Source organism: Fragaria vesca, linkage group LG3, assembly GCF_000184155.1.
Source record: "Fragaria vesca subsp. vesca linkage group LG3, FraVesHawaii_1.0, whole genome shotgun sequence".
In the NCBI taxonomy this organism is placed as follows: domain Eukaryota; kingdom Viridiplantae; phylum Streptophyta; class Magnoliopsida; order Rosales; family Rosaceae; genus Fragaria; species Fragaria vesca.
The window spans coordinates 170,917-187,279 of NC_020493.1; the positions used below are offsets into that span (position 1 = coordinate 170,917).

The 16,363-nt window shown below is 38.6% G+C and overlaps 5 protein-coding genes across 5 annotated transcripts; 4 read left to right on the top strand and 1 right to left on the bottom strand.

Annotated features, from left to right (window-relative positions):
* The first annotated feature begins 118 nt into the window (after positions 1-118).
* On the top strand, positions 119-3,501 carry LOC101308351 (dnaJ homolog subfamily C member 25 homolog). Its single transcript, XM_004293209.1, has 10 exons — positions 119-309; positions 385-447; positions 532-598; positions 719-778; positions 1,344-1,394; positions 1,526-1,606; positions 1,976-2,088; positions 2,255-2,372; positions 2,565-2,691; positions 3,058-3,501. Exons 1-10 carry the CDS (start codon positions 188-190, stop codon positions 3,159-3,161), a joined length of 906 nt encoding a protein of 301 aa, XP_004293257.1. The 5' UTR covers positions 119-187; the 3' UTR covers positions 3,162-3,501.
* A 1,553-nt stretch (positions 3,502-5,054) lies between these two features.
* On the top strand, positions 5,055-9,829 carry LOC101308644 (tyrosyl-DNA phosphodiesterase 1-like). Its single transcript, XM_004293210.1, has 16 exons — positions 5,055-5,290; positions 5,382-5,573; positions 5,678-5,884; positions 5,983-6,150; positions 6,327-6,387; positions 6,550-6,626; positions 6,736-6,987; positions 7,207-7,296; positions 7,429-7,563; positions 7,850-7,999; positions 8,425-8,528; positions 8,611-8,664; positions 8,808-8,898; positions 9,200-9,274; positions 9,385-9,535; positions 9,624-9,829. The coding sequence occupies exons 1-16, from the start codon at positions 5,276-5,278 to the stop codon at positions 9,725-9,727; spliced, it is 1,926 nt and encodes a 641-aa protein (XP_004293258.1). The 5' UTR covers positions 5,055-5,275; the 3' UTR covers positions 9,728-9,829.
* A 441-nt stretch (positions 9,830-10,270) lies between these two features.
* LOC101308937 (polyubiquitin-like) lies at positions 10,271-11,086 on the top strand. Its single transcript, XM_004293211.1, has one exon. The coding sequence runs from the start codon at positions 10,271-10,273 to the stop codon at positions 11,084-11,086; it is 816 nt and encodes a 271-aa protein (XP_004293259.1).
* Positions 11,087-11,980: 894 nt separating this feature from the next.
* LOC101309223 (polyubiquitin-like) lies at positions 11,981-13,753 on the top strand. The gene is made up of 2 exons (XM_004293212.1): positions 11,981-12,037; positions 12,637-13,753. Exon 2 carries the CDS (start codon positions 12,637-12,639, stop codon positions 13,552-13,554), a length of 918 nt encoding a protein of 305 aa, XP_004293260.1. The 5' UTR covers positions 11,981-12,037; the 3' UTR covers positions 13,555-13,753.
* Positions 13,754-14,288: 535 nt separating this feature from the next.
* On the bottom strand, positions 14,289-16,109 carry LOC101309513 (cysteine-rich PDZ-binding protein-like). Its single transcript, XM_004293213.1, has 4 exons — positions 15,664-16,109; positions 15,431-15,548; positions 14,596-14,696; positions 14,289-14,506 (listed from the first exon to the last, which is right to left on the bottom strand). The coding sequence occupies exons 1-4, from the start codon at positions 15,677-15,679 to the stop codon at positions 14,442-14,444; spliced, it is 300 nt and encodes a 99-aa protein (XP_004293261.1). The 5' UTR covers positions 15,680-16,109; the 3' UTR covers positions 14,289-14,441.
* Between the last annotated feature and the right edge of the window lie 254 nt (positions 16,110-16,363).

Consider the following 16,363-nt stretch of genomic DNA (forward strand, 5'->3'; position numbering starts at 1 on the left):
TAACATAAAAGATCACAATTCTTATGCAAATCCAACGGCTCACGCTTCTCCAATCCCAGATCTCGTTGACTAAATATTTGATGCGTGTGTGTATTTGTTTCCCTTTTCGTCACAAGACTCAAAAGGCAGCAGCGTCTTCTTCCCTGAAAACAATTCCAGAGAGAAAATCCAGGGTTCCATCGTCGCCATGGCGCCACCGGCTCCGATTCGGTGGTTCGCGGTCGCTGCTTCAGCTCTAATGCTCTGCCTCCTCATCTCTCCATCGGTGGCGATCTACTGCGACGAAGACGACTGCTACGATCTCCTCGGGTCAGTCCACCTCCGTAATTTTCCCAAATTACCCCTCTTTTTGACTCGTATTTACCTCCTGGCATGCTTTTTCAGGGTTACGCAGAGCGCCAACTCGTCGGAAATCAAGAAAGCTTACTATAAGCTCTCTTTGAAACAGTGAGTCCTATTTTAATTTTTTGTTTGATTTATTTATTTTTAATATTTTATTTATTGATTTTGTGCTTCATGATCAATTCACAGTCATCCGGATAAGAATCCGGATCCGGAATCGAAGAAGCTGTTTGTGAAGATTGCAAATGCTTATGAGGTACTTTGGATTATGTGAATGTGTAGAGTTTGATGCATCAATTTGAAATTTGATACAATGCAAGTTGATTTTTATGGAAACTTGCGATGTTGATAATGGAGTGTGACTGCTGCATTGCAGATTCTGAAGGACGAGGCGTCGCGGGAGCAGTATGATTATGCAATTGCGCATCCTGAGGAGGTAATTTATGAGCAACTTAGCCGGCATTGAGTTAAAGGGTGGAAAATGTAGTAAAGATAGGACCTTTATGGCGTAATGCAGTATGTGTTGTGTGCTAGGTAGAGAACTAGAGATATGGGGGATTTTACTAGATATGGCTGTTCCATGGACATTGCATTCTATTGTTTGCCTTCCCATGTACTTGGGTTTGCGCACATTTTTCACGCTTTCTAGATTAAAAATTAAGTACCTAATTATTTCAAGTGCAATGTAACGAGTTCCATTGTCTGTTGGTAAGTTTGGTGGATCATTTTCTGGTTAAAGTATTGTTTGGTACTATGGTTGGTTATTTATCGTGTCTGAATATTTGAGTCATCTACCAGTCCTTGTCTATTTTAGTATAAGATTTTGCATGCTGAAAACAACAATTTTCCTGTTAATGATTACTCAATATGCCGTATTGTCACTGTAAAGGGAGATATGTGTTCTGCACTTCAAATTTGTAGTATTCTGAGCTTTTATATATGTGTGGAATCTGGAATAATAATCCTAACTGTTTTTTGTATTTTGTTCTTGTCTCTGCTAGTATTTCTACAATACAGCTCGCTACTATCAAGCATATTATGGTCACAAAACGGTGAGAGAATTTTTATTGTTCTATCTTGAATTGATATTCTGCCTGTTCTCAATGACCTTTGTTAGTATATATCTAAAATCCAATATCATTTTACTTATATTTCTTACAATGTTTTTATGCTGACCTTCTAGGACCCTCGTGCTGTACTGGTTGGCTTTCTTTTGGTTCTTTCAGCATTTCAGTATTTCAATCAGTGGACAAGGTATAATCAGGTACAGAGGCAAATCAGTATTTTAACAGTTGAACATTACATTACTCCAGTCTTAACGCAATAATGTTTGATTTTCTGGATATCAATATGTATGGCTTGGAAAACTTAGCCAAATGCCCTTGATACATGTGTACTGATAGCTGATATCATTCAGATATCAAAATCTAGATATTATAATCTTTTCTTGTTTTACTCTGAGAATATACTATTGGCAATTGCAACAAGGTTTGTACTATTGTAAGGACATTTGAATACTCTGGTGAATTCTTACAGGACTTTGTTATTCATATAATTCATTTCATGATATGGAAGGCTGCGAAAATTCTCACTTTTTTTTCTTGACATGTTTGTATGTTTCATGTCATTGTAGGCTATAGATATGGTTAAAAAGACGCCTGCTTACAAAAACAGGCTCCGGCAATTGGAACTTGAGCGTAGGGGGGGGACTACAACTAAGAAGAAGAGTAACAAGCAGACAAACAAGTAAGAACTTCTCAACTAAACTGAAATTATAAAATACATAGACGTTCCTTTTAAACTTGGTAGTGTGCTCATGAGTATGGAGTTTTGAATATCTTGTACTTTTAAACTTCTTCAAGTACCATTTGAGTATTAATCAATTATGTGAATGCTGATTTTTTGTCAACAGGAAAATGGATGAAGATCTCAGCAAAGAACTTGAACTGCAGATCAAAGGAGCTGAGCAACCCTCCATGTGGGATCTTATTTGTGTTCGTTTCGTACTGTTACCCTACACTATTGGCAAGGTTAAATTCCCATTTTGTCTTGTCTTTGAAGAAAGTTTGAAACATTATGTAGTATAAGCCAGATTTCACCCATCTTGGTTTTGATCGTTTTAGTTTGATGTCCATGGGTTTTGTTCATGTTTGACATATTTCATTGTGATGGTTTTATGTCAATCATTACAAGGATTACCAATTAGTTTTTTGTTGATTCAGCTGCTATTATGGCATGGCTGTTGGTTCTGGAGATACAAGGTGAAACAAGCTCCATATACATGGGACGATGCTTCCTATCTGACACAGAGATCCCTTAGTGCGCCGCTTGACGCATGGAGAAATGTTGGTAAGAACTCGCAGAGATTTTTCCTGTAAAGGGTAAAGGAAACTCTCATTTTGTTGGGGTTACATGTGTTCTGGTTTTTTTATTTTTGGGGCGAATTCATGGCACTCTTACTTGGTAGAGGGTCATCAACTTTGAGATCAGTAGACCACCACCATTGGGGGATGGACGTATGATAGCTTTTTTCATCATCCGTATGTTTTCAGATGGACTTTTAGTTACACAAAACCTTTCCTACAAGATTCTTACAACATAAAAAACCTGTTTCTGATGTTTAAAATCAATCATTTTCATCCAGAAGGCTACTGTTACAAAGTAGATGGCCTTCATAATCTTCTCTTTACTGAATAATGGCTTTTGCATTTTCAGATGAATCACGAAAGGAAGATCTTATCAATAGACGCTTATGGGAAGGTTCTAACTTGGAGAGCTATTATGCTGAGATGCGAAAAGAATCTAAGCGCAGAAGATAGCAAGTTTTGTTGCCTTTGCTACCTTTTGCTCCCGGAATACTGACAATACATATTGGGCAAAGTAAAACCAAGACATGAAGAGTCGACCAACATGAAGAGTCTACCAAACTTATAAGTAGGGGAATGTGAGTGATGGAGTTGGTTATAATGGATTATGAAGGCAGAGTATTGATAAGGAATTTAGTTGCAAACCACTATACTACTAAATCGAATTCTCATAGAAACCTTTATTATATGGATTGAGGTTTTGCAAAACTTGTATTCCCATGAAGCATATTAACTTATTCAACTCTCCAATCTAGAAATGTTAGAATTCCTTTAATATTTATTCTTTTCCAAATCTTGTCCTTGCTACTGATGACCCAATTAGACCTGACCAGCAAAGCTAACCTGACTGAACATTTGATGAGAGGACCTCAAAAACCTTGCGTTTGGGAAGACTAAAATGAGACCTTCTGGTGTGAATTATTCATTCTATATTTTTTTTTCAGGAGTCATATTTGTGGTGTGTCTAAGTTTAATTAGTTTATTGTGATTTTAGGTTAAACTATGCAAATGCTTTCTTGAGTCATAATATTTGTTCATGTTTGTTCTATATATAACATTATTGAGTTTTCAGACTCTAAGCTTGTACAATATAGCGTATTTGTGACTTTGGTTTCAATAAGAGTATCCCCTTTAGTGTTATTAACTTAATATATGTTAGGTTTTCTATGTTATAGTTGTAAGATATTAAAGTAAATTAAATGATGGATATTGTGGTTTTCTATCTGAATACTGTTGTGTTAGAAGAAATGTATGCAGCTATAGTTCAAGATCCAGATAGAATAATTGTACTACCTGATTATGTCTCCGTCGAGCTTGCAAAAATTGCTACAAGTGCATTTGTTGCTGCAAAAATGAATACATGTGAATATGGTAGGGGTCGTATGCCAAAAAACAGGAGCTAATTTCAACCATGTACGACGAATTATTGGAAATGACTATAGAAATAATGAAAAGATACTTTGCAACTCAAGGACACTCTTCAGCAATTTGGGTTGCGCAAACAAGCGAACGTAGTTAATGAGATTGTCAAGTTAAGCAAAAGGTGGAGCAAGGAATTTGTGTAACTAGTCTTAAGCAGTACGGTTTTACTAAAAATAAAGTCATATTGCCGTGTTTGGTGTTACATATAAGAGTAACATAGCCGATCTTAAAAATTCACCTGCAATAGCGGTATGCAAAACTCTTCTGAGGGAAGGCGCCATATATACTCCGCATGCTTAGGGTTTAGGAACTCCTTACCACACAACACGAAACATTAAAGGCCCAACCCAACACACAATGAAATAGACTTAAATGCCCATCTCAACAACTATCCAGCCCAAAGGGAAAAAGAGAAGCTGCCTCCAAATTTACAACACACTTGATTTGCCCAAAAATAAAAAAATAAAAAAACCAACACACAGCTAAGGATGGCAATGGGTATGACAGGGTACGGGGATCAAAATACCGTATCCATATTTTTTTACATTTTTTATCTCTGTATCCGTCTCCGTACTCGTAATTAGATAATGGGGATTTCCCGTATCCGTACCTTTTGGGGATTACGTTTCCATACCCATTAACAATTATGTATTAAATTAATTTTAAAAAAAAAGAAAAAGAAATACAATTATACAAAAGTATAAAATTAAAATCAAATACCAAAATAAATAAGTTTCATTCCAATAAAAATAAATACAAGTCTCGGTTAAAATAGAACAATACCGATAAATTTCATTAAGAGAATAACAATATATAATAAAAAGAAAGATCCATTAAATGTTTATTAAGAGAATTATAAATTTTTTTACATAAATATTTATTTATAAATTATATATAAATATATATAATAATAAATTATATAATTATATGTAATAATATTTTCATCTGGTGGGGATGAGGATGAATATCAAAATACCATATTCATCCTGTACCCGATTTAAAAATCCGAATACTAAAGATCGTCGTCCCCGTTACTCGTTTATACCCGTATAGTTTCACCGTTAGGGATTATCGCCGTCCCTACACAGTCTTCTTCTTCTTCTACACTGAATCAAATTTCCTCTCATGCAACCAAGCATTCAGCAATGGCTGACCTTCTGGTCTCTCTCTCTCTCTCTCTCTCCCGAATCCTTAATTCTCAGTCTCCCGCCTTCTTCCATTCTCGCCTAACCAAACGCTCCTTCTCTGCAGGTAGGACACTTGGTTCCCTTATGCAACCACGTCCAAGAAGACGCTTCAATCCCCAAAATACCCCTCTCCCGGGGCCGCAACTCCATCGGCCGCAACTCCGCCCCTTCCCTCACCGACAAGCGTCTCAGCCGCAACCACCTCTCCCTCACCGCCGCCGCTGACGACGCCTCCTCCTCCGCCGCTCTGGTCGTGGTAAAATTACTAAACTGACCTCACTCTTTCACTGCTTCATTGCTCGCTTGCTTTAGTCTGGTAGTCTGTTTAGTAATTAAAGATTGAGAATTGAATGATTGTAGGAGGGGAGCAATCCGGTTGTGGTAACTAGTGGAAATGATAGGAGGAAATTGTGTCATAAGGATAGCGTGACGATTCGAGACGGTGATGTTATTGAGATGATTCCAGGGAAGTATCTGTATCAGTATAGGACATTGTGTGGTGATGATTCTAAGAAGAGGTCAAATGCTGAAGAGAAGGCTGAGGAGTCGAGTCGAAAGCGGTTTAAGGTGTTATATACTTTTTTTTAATGTTTATGTAGTTTGGTGTGATTTTGGTTTTGATGATTGTGGGAAATGTGAGTGGCTTGATTTTGTTGATTTTGAAGGGTGAGGGGGAAGGGACGAGTGATGGTGGTGGCGGTGGGCGTGTGGAGGCGATAAGGGATTTTCGTGTTCGTGATGATAAGTTGCCTCAGACGTTTCGGCTTTTGAATGTGCAAGGACTGCCACGGTGGGCGAATACCTCGTGCGTTTCTATAAAGGATGTGATTCAGGTAATGATCCACAGCTTGTTTGTTTACCTCTTTGAGCTTTTGGTTCATATTTCATGCTTAGCTGTGTAACACTGTGTAATTTTTCATGTTCAGCATGCAAATGCATTCTGCATAAAAATTGATTGATTACGGTTTTGGTTTTGGGTTGGAAGTTGATTACTTAATTCTTTCTGTAGGGAGACATCCTTTTTGCTGTCCTTTCCAATTACATGGTTGACCTTGATTGGCTGATACCTGGTATGCTGTTCTGTTCTCTTTGATTGTGTTGCCTGTTGCAGTGTGTACTACTTCAATACTCTTAGATGTATAAGCTACTTTGATCATTGCAGGTAGTTGCATCTTTTCCATTCTTCACTGGTTGATTCTGATATTTGTTTCTTTTCTGTTCACTGGATTTAGCTTGTCCGACAGTTGCAAAAATCCCACATGTATTGGTTGTTCATGGTGAGGGTGATGGTACACTGGATTATATGAAGGTTTGTTTTAGCTCTACCTATGTTGATTCTGTCTATGATATGCTTTCAGACTTTCTTTGTTTGGGGGACACATGGAGTTTATTCTTTTACTTCTCTGTTTTAGAGACAGAAACCTGCAAATTGGATTCTACACAAACCACCATTGCCTATTTCATTTGGGACACACCATTCAAAGGCCATGCTTCTCGTTTATCCTCGAGGAGTGAGAGTAATCGTACATACAGCAAACTTAATATTTGTTGATTGGAACAACAAAAGTCAAGGTTTGTGGATGCAAGATTTTCCCTGGAAAGATGAAAGTAATCCAAGCAAAGGTTGTGGATTTGAAAATGACTTAACTGACTATCTCAGTGCACTGAAGGTATCCCATTACAATCTCAACTTTATCTATTAATCCTATATCAGTATCAAGGGGTCTTGTGCAGAATGTACAATGAAAATTTGGGTATGCAATTGCACTTGGCCTTGTGCTCAGAGAGCATGAATTGTTATAGCTTTGACATGCATTCTTCTAGATTACAATTGATGCTAGTTCAAATTGAACCTAATATTCTCTGTTTTCTATGTTGAATGTCAACAGTGGCCCGCGTTTTCTGTTAATTTGCCTACCCTGGGAACCTTCAATATAAATCCCGGATTTTTCAAGAAATTCGATTATAGCAGTGCAGCAGTGTGTTTCCTATTCCCTGTGCCTCTTAAGTTTTTTTTTTCCTTCTTATTTTCATGCTTAACTAGGCCATGAAATGATATTTCATTTCTGGTTGAAGTTGGTACATCTTTTGACTGTATCCATTATCTTCAGGTGAGGCTAATTGCATCGGTCCCTGGATATCATACCGGTAACAACATGAAAAAGTGGGGACATTTGAAACTACGTACTGTTCTCCAGGAGTGTACTTTTGATAAAGAGTTTCAGAAATCTCCTCTTGCTTATCAGGTATTATGGTCACACTGACTCATGCAGTGCACCTGTAGTAGTTGATGGTGGATGTCAATGCTGAGTGCTTCTTTTGACTTGGTTGAGAAATTAAGCAATATATTTATTCCTGCATCTTTTGGGATTTTGCATTGCTCTTTTTTTTAGGGTAGGCTGGACGACTTAAAACTTATGCCGTAGACTGCTTTGCTAATGGAATGTAAGAATTAGAAGTACAAGAGATAGCAGTGAAGCATATCTCATTTCATGAAAGCTCTGTTTATTTTATATCCTTGCCTTGTTGCAGTTTTCCTCCCTAGGTTCTTTGGATGAAAAATGGATGGCTGAGCTTGCATATTCAATGTCATCAGGTTTTTCGGATGATAAAACTCCTCTTGGTCCTGGGGAGCCACGTATAATATGGCCCACAGTAGAAGATATCAGATGTTCTATAGAGGTACTATCAAGTAGGTTATTGATTCATTCTTTGAGATCCTTTTAAAGGAGACCTTGCTTTCCATTCTATCGTATCTTCCAGAAAGCATCCAGGTCTCTATAGACCTCATATAGTGATTAGTGGATCAAGGTTTTATACATCAAATCTTCTATAAGTTATCTCAGGCAGTAATGTTGGATAGAATAAAAAAAATTCTGTAGAACAGTACTTGAGGTTTAGTCCTGATAAGCTTCTTTTATGGGATAGAACAACCATATGTCTAAAGATGTTCTACAGCCTAATGTGCTAACATGAATAGTGTTTTACTTGTCTTGTAACTAACATCTTCTCTGTAAATTCGACTTTCTATTCTGCTTCTTGGTTTGGGTTATGCAACTGATAAGTTTAGTACTGGTTTGCTGGTATTGGCTTACACTCTTTGCCAGGGCTATGCTGCTGGAAATGCTGTTCCAAGTCCAGTAAAGAATGTGGAAAAAGATTTCTTGAAGAAGTACTGGGCAAGATGGAAGGCAAGCCACACTGGCCGCTGGTATCTCTTTCCTTTCTAGTGGCATCTTACACTGAGAAACTCCATAAATTTACATCGATACTTCTGTCTTTTTCATTTTCAGTCGTGCAATGCCACATATAAAGACATTTACTCGATACAATGGTCAGAAACTTGCGTAAGAGTTCATTCCGTACCTATTGGTTCTGCTTCTTCTTCTTTTTTTTTCTTTTTCTTTTTTTTTGTTGGGAAAAGATGCATACCCATGTTTAGTCATCATAATTTCCAGCAATAGTTTGAACTCTTACTTTTTCTCAACAGTTGGTTTTTGCTGACATCAGCAAATCTTAGCAAAGCTGCATGGGGAGCTCTCCAGAAAAATAATTCTCAATTGATGATCCGTTCTTATGAGGTAGGCACATCAGAATCATATAATGTAGAAGCTTGGATTTTATATTAGTAAATGCAGAGCCCACAATAGTGTCATGATTGTCAGTTGCTTTGCTTAATTAGTTTGCCCAATTTTGAACTTGAGATGGGAATGCATATTTGTCGGGGAAAGAAATTTATGGAGCTCTTGAATATAAGTTACTGCATTGATACCCTACATGCATATGTTTAAGGCACTTTTTATACATATTAGTGAACTAAGTATTCTTGCACTTGCCAAAGCTTTGAGATTATGTCTGTTGACCTTGTTTGGATCATTACAGCTCGGGGTGCTGTTTCTGCCATATAAAACACGAAGTTCTGGATTTTCTTGTACCAGTAATGGGGTTCTATCTGAGGTAACAGCTACACCCTTGCCACTTCACATACAATTACAGATATTTATAGAAGTAAATTGAAGAACATAAGAACTAGAAAAGTAGAAGTATCTAATTCGATGGAGTTCCAGGATAAATGTGAAAAGTCAGATGATTCAAAATTAGGGAGAAATAAACTAGTGACTCTGAACTGGCAAGGGAACAGGAACACAGACTCATCATCTGAGGTAGTCGCATTGCCTGTGCCTTACGAACTCCCTCCTCAACCATACACCGCCCAAGGTTGGTCACTTGCTCTTCTACATTTAATCAGTAAATATTGCATTCCCATGCTTCTTACGAATCTTACTTAGTTTCATCTCCTCACCAGATGTTCCTTGGTCATGGGATCGGCGATACACCAAGAAAGACGTTTATGGTCTAGTTTGGCCGCGGCAAGTTCAGCTGTATGCAGCAGCTCTGCAAGATTCTTGAGATCTCTTGTACATTATTCATCATGTCCTCGGTGTCTTTCCCAGCTCAATTGTTCAATTGTGAGCTACCGTGGAAGAGACCTCCAATGAATGTAACTTGTACATTTTTCGCAATTTTTCATATCCCGATTGTTCCAACACTGATGCTTACGAGTAATCCAAGCCATCCTTCGAACCATGCTACACAAGTATATATGATGTCATCATCAAAGTTGACAAGGATTTGAACGTAGTTAAGAAAAATGAAGAACAAATATTAGCCCATTTGGGAAGAAGAAACTTTTATGTATGGAATAAATTTGAAAATCCTTGGGATAAGAATAATTTGTTACAATCTAAATCACAACAGTAACAACAATCAAATATTGCAGCCCGGAAATCCGTAAGATTAAAACGGATTACGTTCTTTGATTTTTTCTAATCACAAATCCAGATTTTATACTTTCATAAATATGCAAGATAATATCGGATACAGTTACGCATAAACCCTAAAATTCCTTTGAATATATACATGCATAGGCAAAATGATTGACCTCAGAACAAAATGGATGTGATATTTGAGCCCCAGAGAGGAAGGCCCTCCTTCTCCGTTGAAGTTGGTTACTTCGACACTGTCATAGAGATCAAAGAAAAGGTTCAGAAATACCAAGGAATACCCATTTCCCAGCAAACCCTAGTCTTAAATGGCCAAGTCCTGCACGACGAACGCGACGTTGCCTACTGTCAAATCTTCGACCAATCCAAAATCCAGCTCATTATCAACTCTGAATCCGATAAACAAACTAGCAATGTCAAGCTAGAAGACTCATCCCCACCCAAGAAGGTCCATCTCAATGTGAAGACCCCCACGTCCAAAATGCATGTCTCCATAGAAATGGACCTAAACGACACCGTGGCCAAGCTGAAGGAGAAGATCCAAGGAGTGGAGCCGGTTCCCCTCAGCCGTTTGGTGCTGCATTGCACCGGTAACGAATTAAACGATCATCGATCTTTGCGCGAATGTGAGATTTCCGACAATGCAGAGATCGAGGTGAGCCTAAGAGTGTCCCCAACAACTGCTTCAGCTATTGGGGCAACAACGGTGTCCCCAGCGTCGAAAAATAAGTTGAAGCTGATGGTATTGCCCAAATGTGGGACTAAGAAAATTCCGGTGGAGGTGAATGCATCGGATAATGTAGGAGAGCTGAGGAAGGAGCTGCAGAAGTTGCACCAGAGGCTACATTTTCATCTGCCTCAGGAGAGTTACTTCTTCATCTATAAGCAGAATGTGATGGACGATGACAAGTCGTTTAGGTGGCACCATGTCGGGCAGGGTGATTCGATTGAAATTTTCAATGGGAGCGTTACCGGTGGATCCTAGAAGCCTAGAATTAATATTTTTCTCTTACCTTTGAATTTTCTTTGTAAACAAGTAGCCAACTTGAAATTTTTTTTATTTTTAATTGCTTACGTTTCATTTCGGTTGAATAAAATACCTTACAAGGAGAACCAAAAACACAAATTGTCAATTAAAGGCCATTGCAAGTTGAAAGGGGTAAAGGAATTTCTCAGATAAACCGAGGAGTTGTGGAAAGTAAAGAATCTCCAAACCCTAACCATCTTGCCTTGTTGCAGTAGAAAGATAGCTTGGTGAAAGCAAAGGAGAAAGGTTTTACTAGAGTGGAAGTGGAAGGAGACTCCAAGCTAGTAATTGAAGTGGTGAATGGTCGATTTGATCCGTCTTGGAGATTGATCAAGCTAGTTCAAGACATTAGAGTAACTAATTTTGTTTCCATTAGCTTTAAACATGTCTTTCATGAAGCTAATTTTGTAGCGGATGTCATTGCTAATATTAATCGTTCTAGTGTTGTCCCATTATAAACTTGAGATGTCCTGATGTCCTAAGCGGTTTTGCTTATAAAAGTTTATGTTCTCTTTAAAAAAACCATCTTGATAAGTGGGTAGACTTGGGTAACATTCCAAAGCAAAATCAAGAACTAAATATAGAAAATAAAAAAATACAAATTAAAAATCCTAATATAAAACGACGCCGTAGGGGCACGGTTAAGACGCAATGATTGATTTTTCTCCTCTCTCGATATTCTCTCTCCGAAAACGACTACATACCAAACCTGGCCGTCTAACCCGGGTTCATACCACCATCCACGTGTCTCCATCTCATTGGCCCTCCTCGTCACGCCTCGTCGTTTGCGTGACGGACTCTCCCACCTCTTCCCCTATATAACCAAGCCCTCGGCTCCTCTTGTTCATACCTCTAAATCTAATCGCCTCTCTTCAAATCCTCGAGAATTCTCCTTCAATCTCTCTCAAGGTAACCTCGCCTCTCCTTCGATTTCGTTTTTGGTTTCTGATATTTTATGAATCGATTTATCTCTGATAGGTTTTACATGTGTTAGAATTCTGGAAATTTTGATGCGATTTAGGGCTTTTAGTTTGGCTTATTGTTATGGATTTGTGATCGGTTGTTCGGATCTGTAGAAATCGTTAATTGTTTGATGAATTGATGAACTGCGATGATTTGAGCTTCTGATTAATCAATTGAAATCAGGTTTAGCGTTGTTGTTACGTCGAATATTTATGAGCTGTTTGAGGCTTTTTGTTTATTCGATTTGATAGATCTACATGTTTTTGGTTAGGTTAAGTAGAATATTGATCTGAATTTGACCTAGTGATTATGACAGGTTTTTATTTATTTATTTATTGATTCGATGGATGTAGAGGTTGATTCTTTGATTCCGATATAAGTAATTTCGGTCAAAAGAAATCGAGTTTTTGATTTAAATTGGTCCTTTGCTTATTGTGATGTTGTCTTTTATGATGTGTAAGATGTTATGATTCGACATATCTGTGGGTTATTGTTTGGGGATTTTGGTATGGAGTGGAGGTCTTATGTTGTTTTGTTTGTCGCAGATGCAAATTTTCGTGAAAACCCTCACCGGCAAGACTATCACCCTTGAGGTGGAGTCTTCTGACACCATTGACAACGTTAAGGCCAAGATTCAGGACAAGGAGGGAATCCCCCCGGACCAGCAGCGTCTGATCTTTGCTGGCAAGCAGCTTGAGGATGGCCGAACCCTTGCTGATTACAACATCCAGAAGGAGTCGACCCTCCATTTGGTGCTTCGTCTGCGTGGTGGTATGCAGATCTTTGTCAAGACTTTGACTGGAAAGACCATCACCCTTGAGGTCGAGAGCTCTGACACCATTGACAACGTCAAGGCTAAGATTCAGGACAAGGAAGGCATTCCCCCAGACCAGCAGAGGCTTATCTTTGCCGGGAAGCAGCTTGAGGATGGCCGCACCCTAGCAGACTACAATATCCAGAAGGAGTCTACCCTCCATTTGGTGCTTCGTCTCCGTGGTGGTATGCAGATCTTCGTCAAGACCTTGACAGGAAAGACCATCACCTTGGAGGTGGAGAGCTCTGACACCATTGACAATGTCAAGGCCAAGATCCAGGACAAGGAGGGTATCCCACCAGACCAGCAGAGGCTTATCTTTGCCGGAAAGCAGCTTGAGGATGGCCGTACCCTGGCAGACTACAACATCCAGAAGGAATCCACCCTTCATTTGGTGCTTCGTCTCCGTGGTGGTATGCAGATTTTTGTCAAGACCCTTACAGGGAAGACCATCACCCTTGAGGTGGAGAGCTCAGACACCATTGACAATGTGAAGGCCAAGATTCAAGACAAGGAGGGGATTCCACCAGACCAGCAGAGGCTTATCTTTGCCGGCAAGCAGCTTGAGGACGGGCGTACTCTTGCAGACTACAATATCCAGAAGGAGTCTACCCTTCACCTTGTCCTCCGCCTTCGTGGTGGTTTCTGAAGTCTGGTGGTTTCAAGGCAGCAGCAGTAAAAAATCCATTGGTTTCTGTGTTTTCTATGTTTTTCCTTTGATGGTACTTTTATTGCTTGCTAAGGCAAGTGTTTCAATTTTATGTTTTGTATTGCCTCGGTGATGGGGCACATGGACAAGTTTAATTTCCTATGGCACTCTTATAAATAAATTGGATCTTCTGTTAAATATCTGGGTTTATATTCATTTTTGTTTTGATTTCATGATATTTTGTTATTCAGGTCTACGCGATGGTAAACTTTTTGTTTCGATTTTGGACCATGCTTCTTGTGCTGGTGTGGTATGAATGCTTATTTGTGTTAAAGCATGTAACAGTCGAGTGATGGCGGGTGAACTGGTGTTTGAAGTGGAATGTTATAAAACAACCCAGCTTAAATATGTTATTGGTCTTGTTAAAGCTCAGACAGCATCGGCCACGTTTATACCCAGGTTTTTTAAATAGACTGTGAACCTGAAGTTTTGTTCTGCAGATGCAATAGACTGTGAACCTGAAGTTGCGTCCCAGATCGACTCAAATGAACTACAGGGTTCTGTCTTACGGGTTTTATTCAGAACTCCTTCACCACGAAATTTGGGTTTTCGATCTAGCAACACAGTTTTAACACAACACGCCTTTCATGTCAACGCACATATTTCACGTCTAAAATTGGCCTATGGTCATGCATAATCGCATGAAATGCATTCATTACCAACAGACAGCTTTTAGAAGTATATATTATCAAGATTAAATTCCAGAGTATATGTCATAACTAAAGGTTACATTCAATTCTGCATAACAGATATGGCAGTGCCATACATCAAATAGACAATTCAACTATGAATCACAGTGCACAGAGTCAACCAACATATGGCTTGTATTATACATTGCTTTGTTTGTAAACCTTGGTGTCGAGTACTTGTTTACCACACATCGCACAAACTCCTGCACAAAACAAATCACAAGATCAGGCTTTCCTGCATTACTCGAATCTGAAAAACCAAACCGACTAGATTAGGAAAAAGAAACACTACCTTTGGAGTAAGCACAGGTGTGGCAGTATTTTCCTTCTTGGTGTACTTGCTGCTTACAAATAATACACTTGGTATTTCCAGTAGTTCCATACGGACTCCACCTAAAAGCATTATATCCAGTAACAAAAAGAATTAGTCTATGTATCCATGACTCCACACTGAATACACAATCGACATTTCAAAGAAGTAATTAGCCGTGCTGAAGAACTTAAACTGTTATTTTACACACGTGTAATAAATGTTAAACCTCATCAACTGATCAACAACATACCCCACTATATGACTTAGATTCTGTACACATGTATCTCAGTAAACACTGCCTGTGTCCACTACAGAAATTGCATATATATGAATCTCATAACCTACTCGGCATATAACATCTATTGGTTATCCATTCTTCTCTGTATAACTAGTCTGAGAACTTGATCAATAATGCAAAAGCATTCTACAGAACTTGCAAATAGTCTCAACCTCACAACCTAGTTGGCATATAACATCTACATGTTACTCAAAACTCTCTGCATTGACTAGTCTAAGAACTTGATCGCAGTCTACCCTACAACTTAGTAGAATATTCACAACAATTTAACATTTAATATCCCTAGGCAAGAACTTCGATCGCTGCCTACAATCCAGTAGAACAATCTTGGTGACAGACCAAAAACCGATAGAATCAAAATCCCAGATAGAAATTCGATCGAAAAGGTTCAATCTAACAACACAACATTCTATCATCTTAAAGCACTAAAACTTATATGCATATACATTCAACTTAACAAAGTATTTGGGCAAAGAAAACACATCAAATAAAAATAAAAAAGGGTAAAAAGGGTACCTTTTATTCTTGGACAAGAGCTTATTCTCGTTGATTTTCCGGCCGCCGCCTTCGGTGGTGTTACTGGCACCCTCCTTCCACTTGTCCGGCACTATTACCTTCGCAAGCTTCTTCTCACCTACAGATTCAATCAGGATTCTATCCAATTAGAACACAGATCGCAATCCCTAGTATTTTCGAGAAAAGATAACAACTTTGCAGAGAACATGATCATGGATTAAGAGGGTACTTACACTTTTCGCACACCATTGTTTGTTGCGCTTCGAATTGGGATTTTGAAATTGGAGAGAAAAAACCCTACTTTGAAAATTTGGGGATTTTGGAGAGTCGTCTGCTCTGGGTTTTGGTGTCGCAGTTCAACTCACCGTTTTAGGCTTTTGCAAATCTGACTAGATTTGACTATATACCCTCCTTATTGTAAATAACAATTTGCGCTGAATGATCTCAACCGTCCGTTTGTAGGAATTAAATTCGGCATATGCCTAATCGCAACCGCATAAAGACATGGAGTAAATATTGGGTATAAAAGAAATTTATGATCCAATATGAATCATAAAAAGAATTAGGCTAACAAATCAACCAGAACCGATGACAACGAGTATGTTTTTACTTGACTCTTCTCATAAAATAAAACAATTTATTTTGCAATTTAGCATAAGAGATATGATAAGTAGTAAAACTGTTTAGTACTTACTTTTGCTAAAGTTTGTTAAATAACATCAACAGTATCAAGGGAAACTTTTAAGTGTCTATGGAGGCTGCTGCAACTTGTCCATGACATCAAGAGTATTGCCAGGTCTTTCTAGAGTATTGCCTTTCATCATGTTCTTCGTGAAACTAACTTCACTGCCAACGCGCTAGCAAATCTTGGTCACCAGTTTTCAAGGCCTAGCTATTGGGAGTCGGATTTTCTCCCGTCCGTAGGGCTTGCTG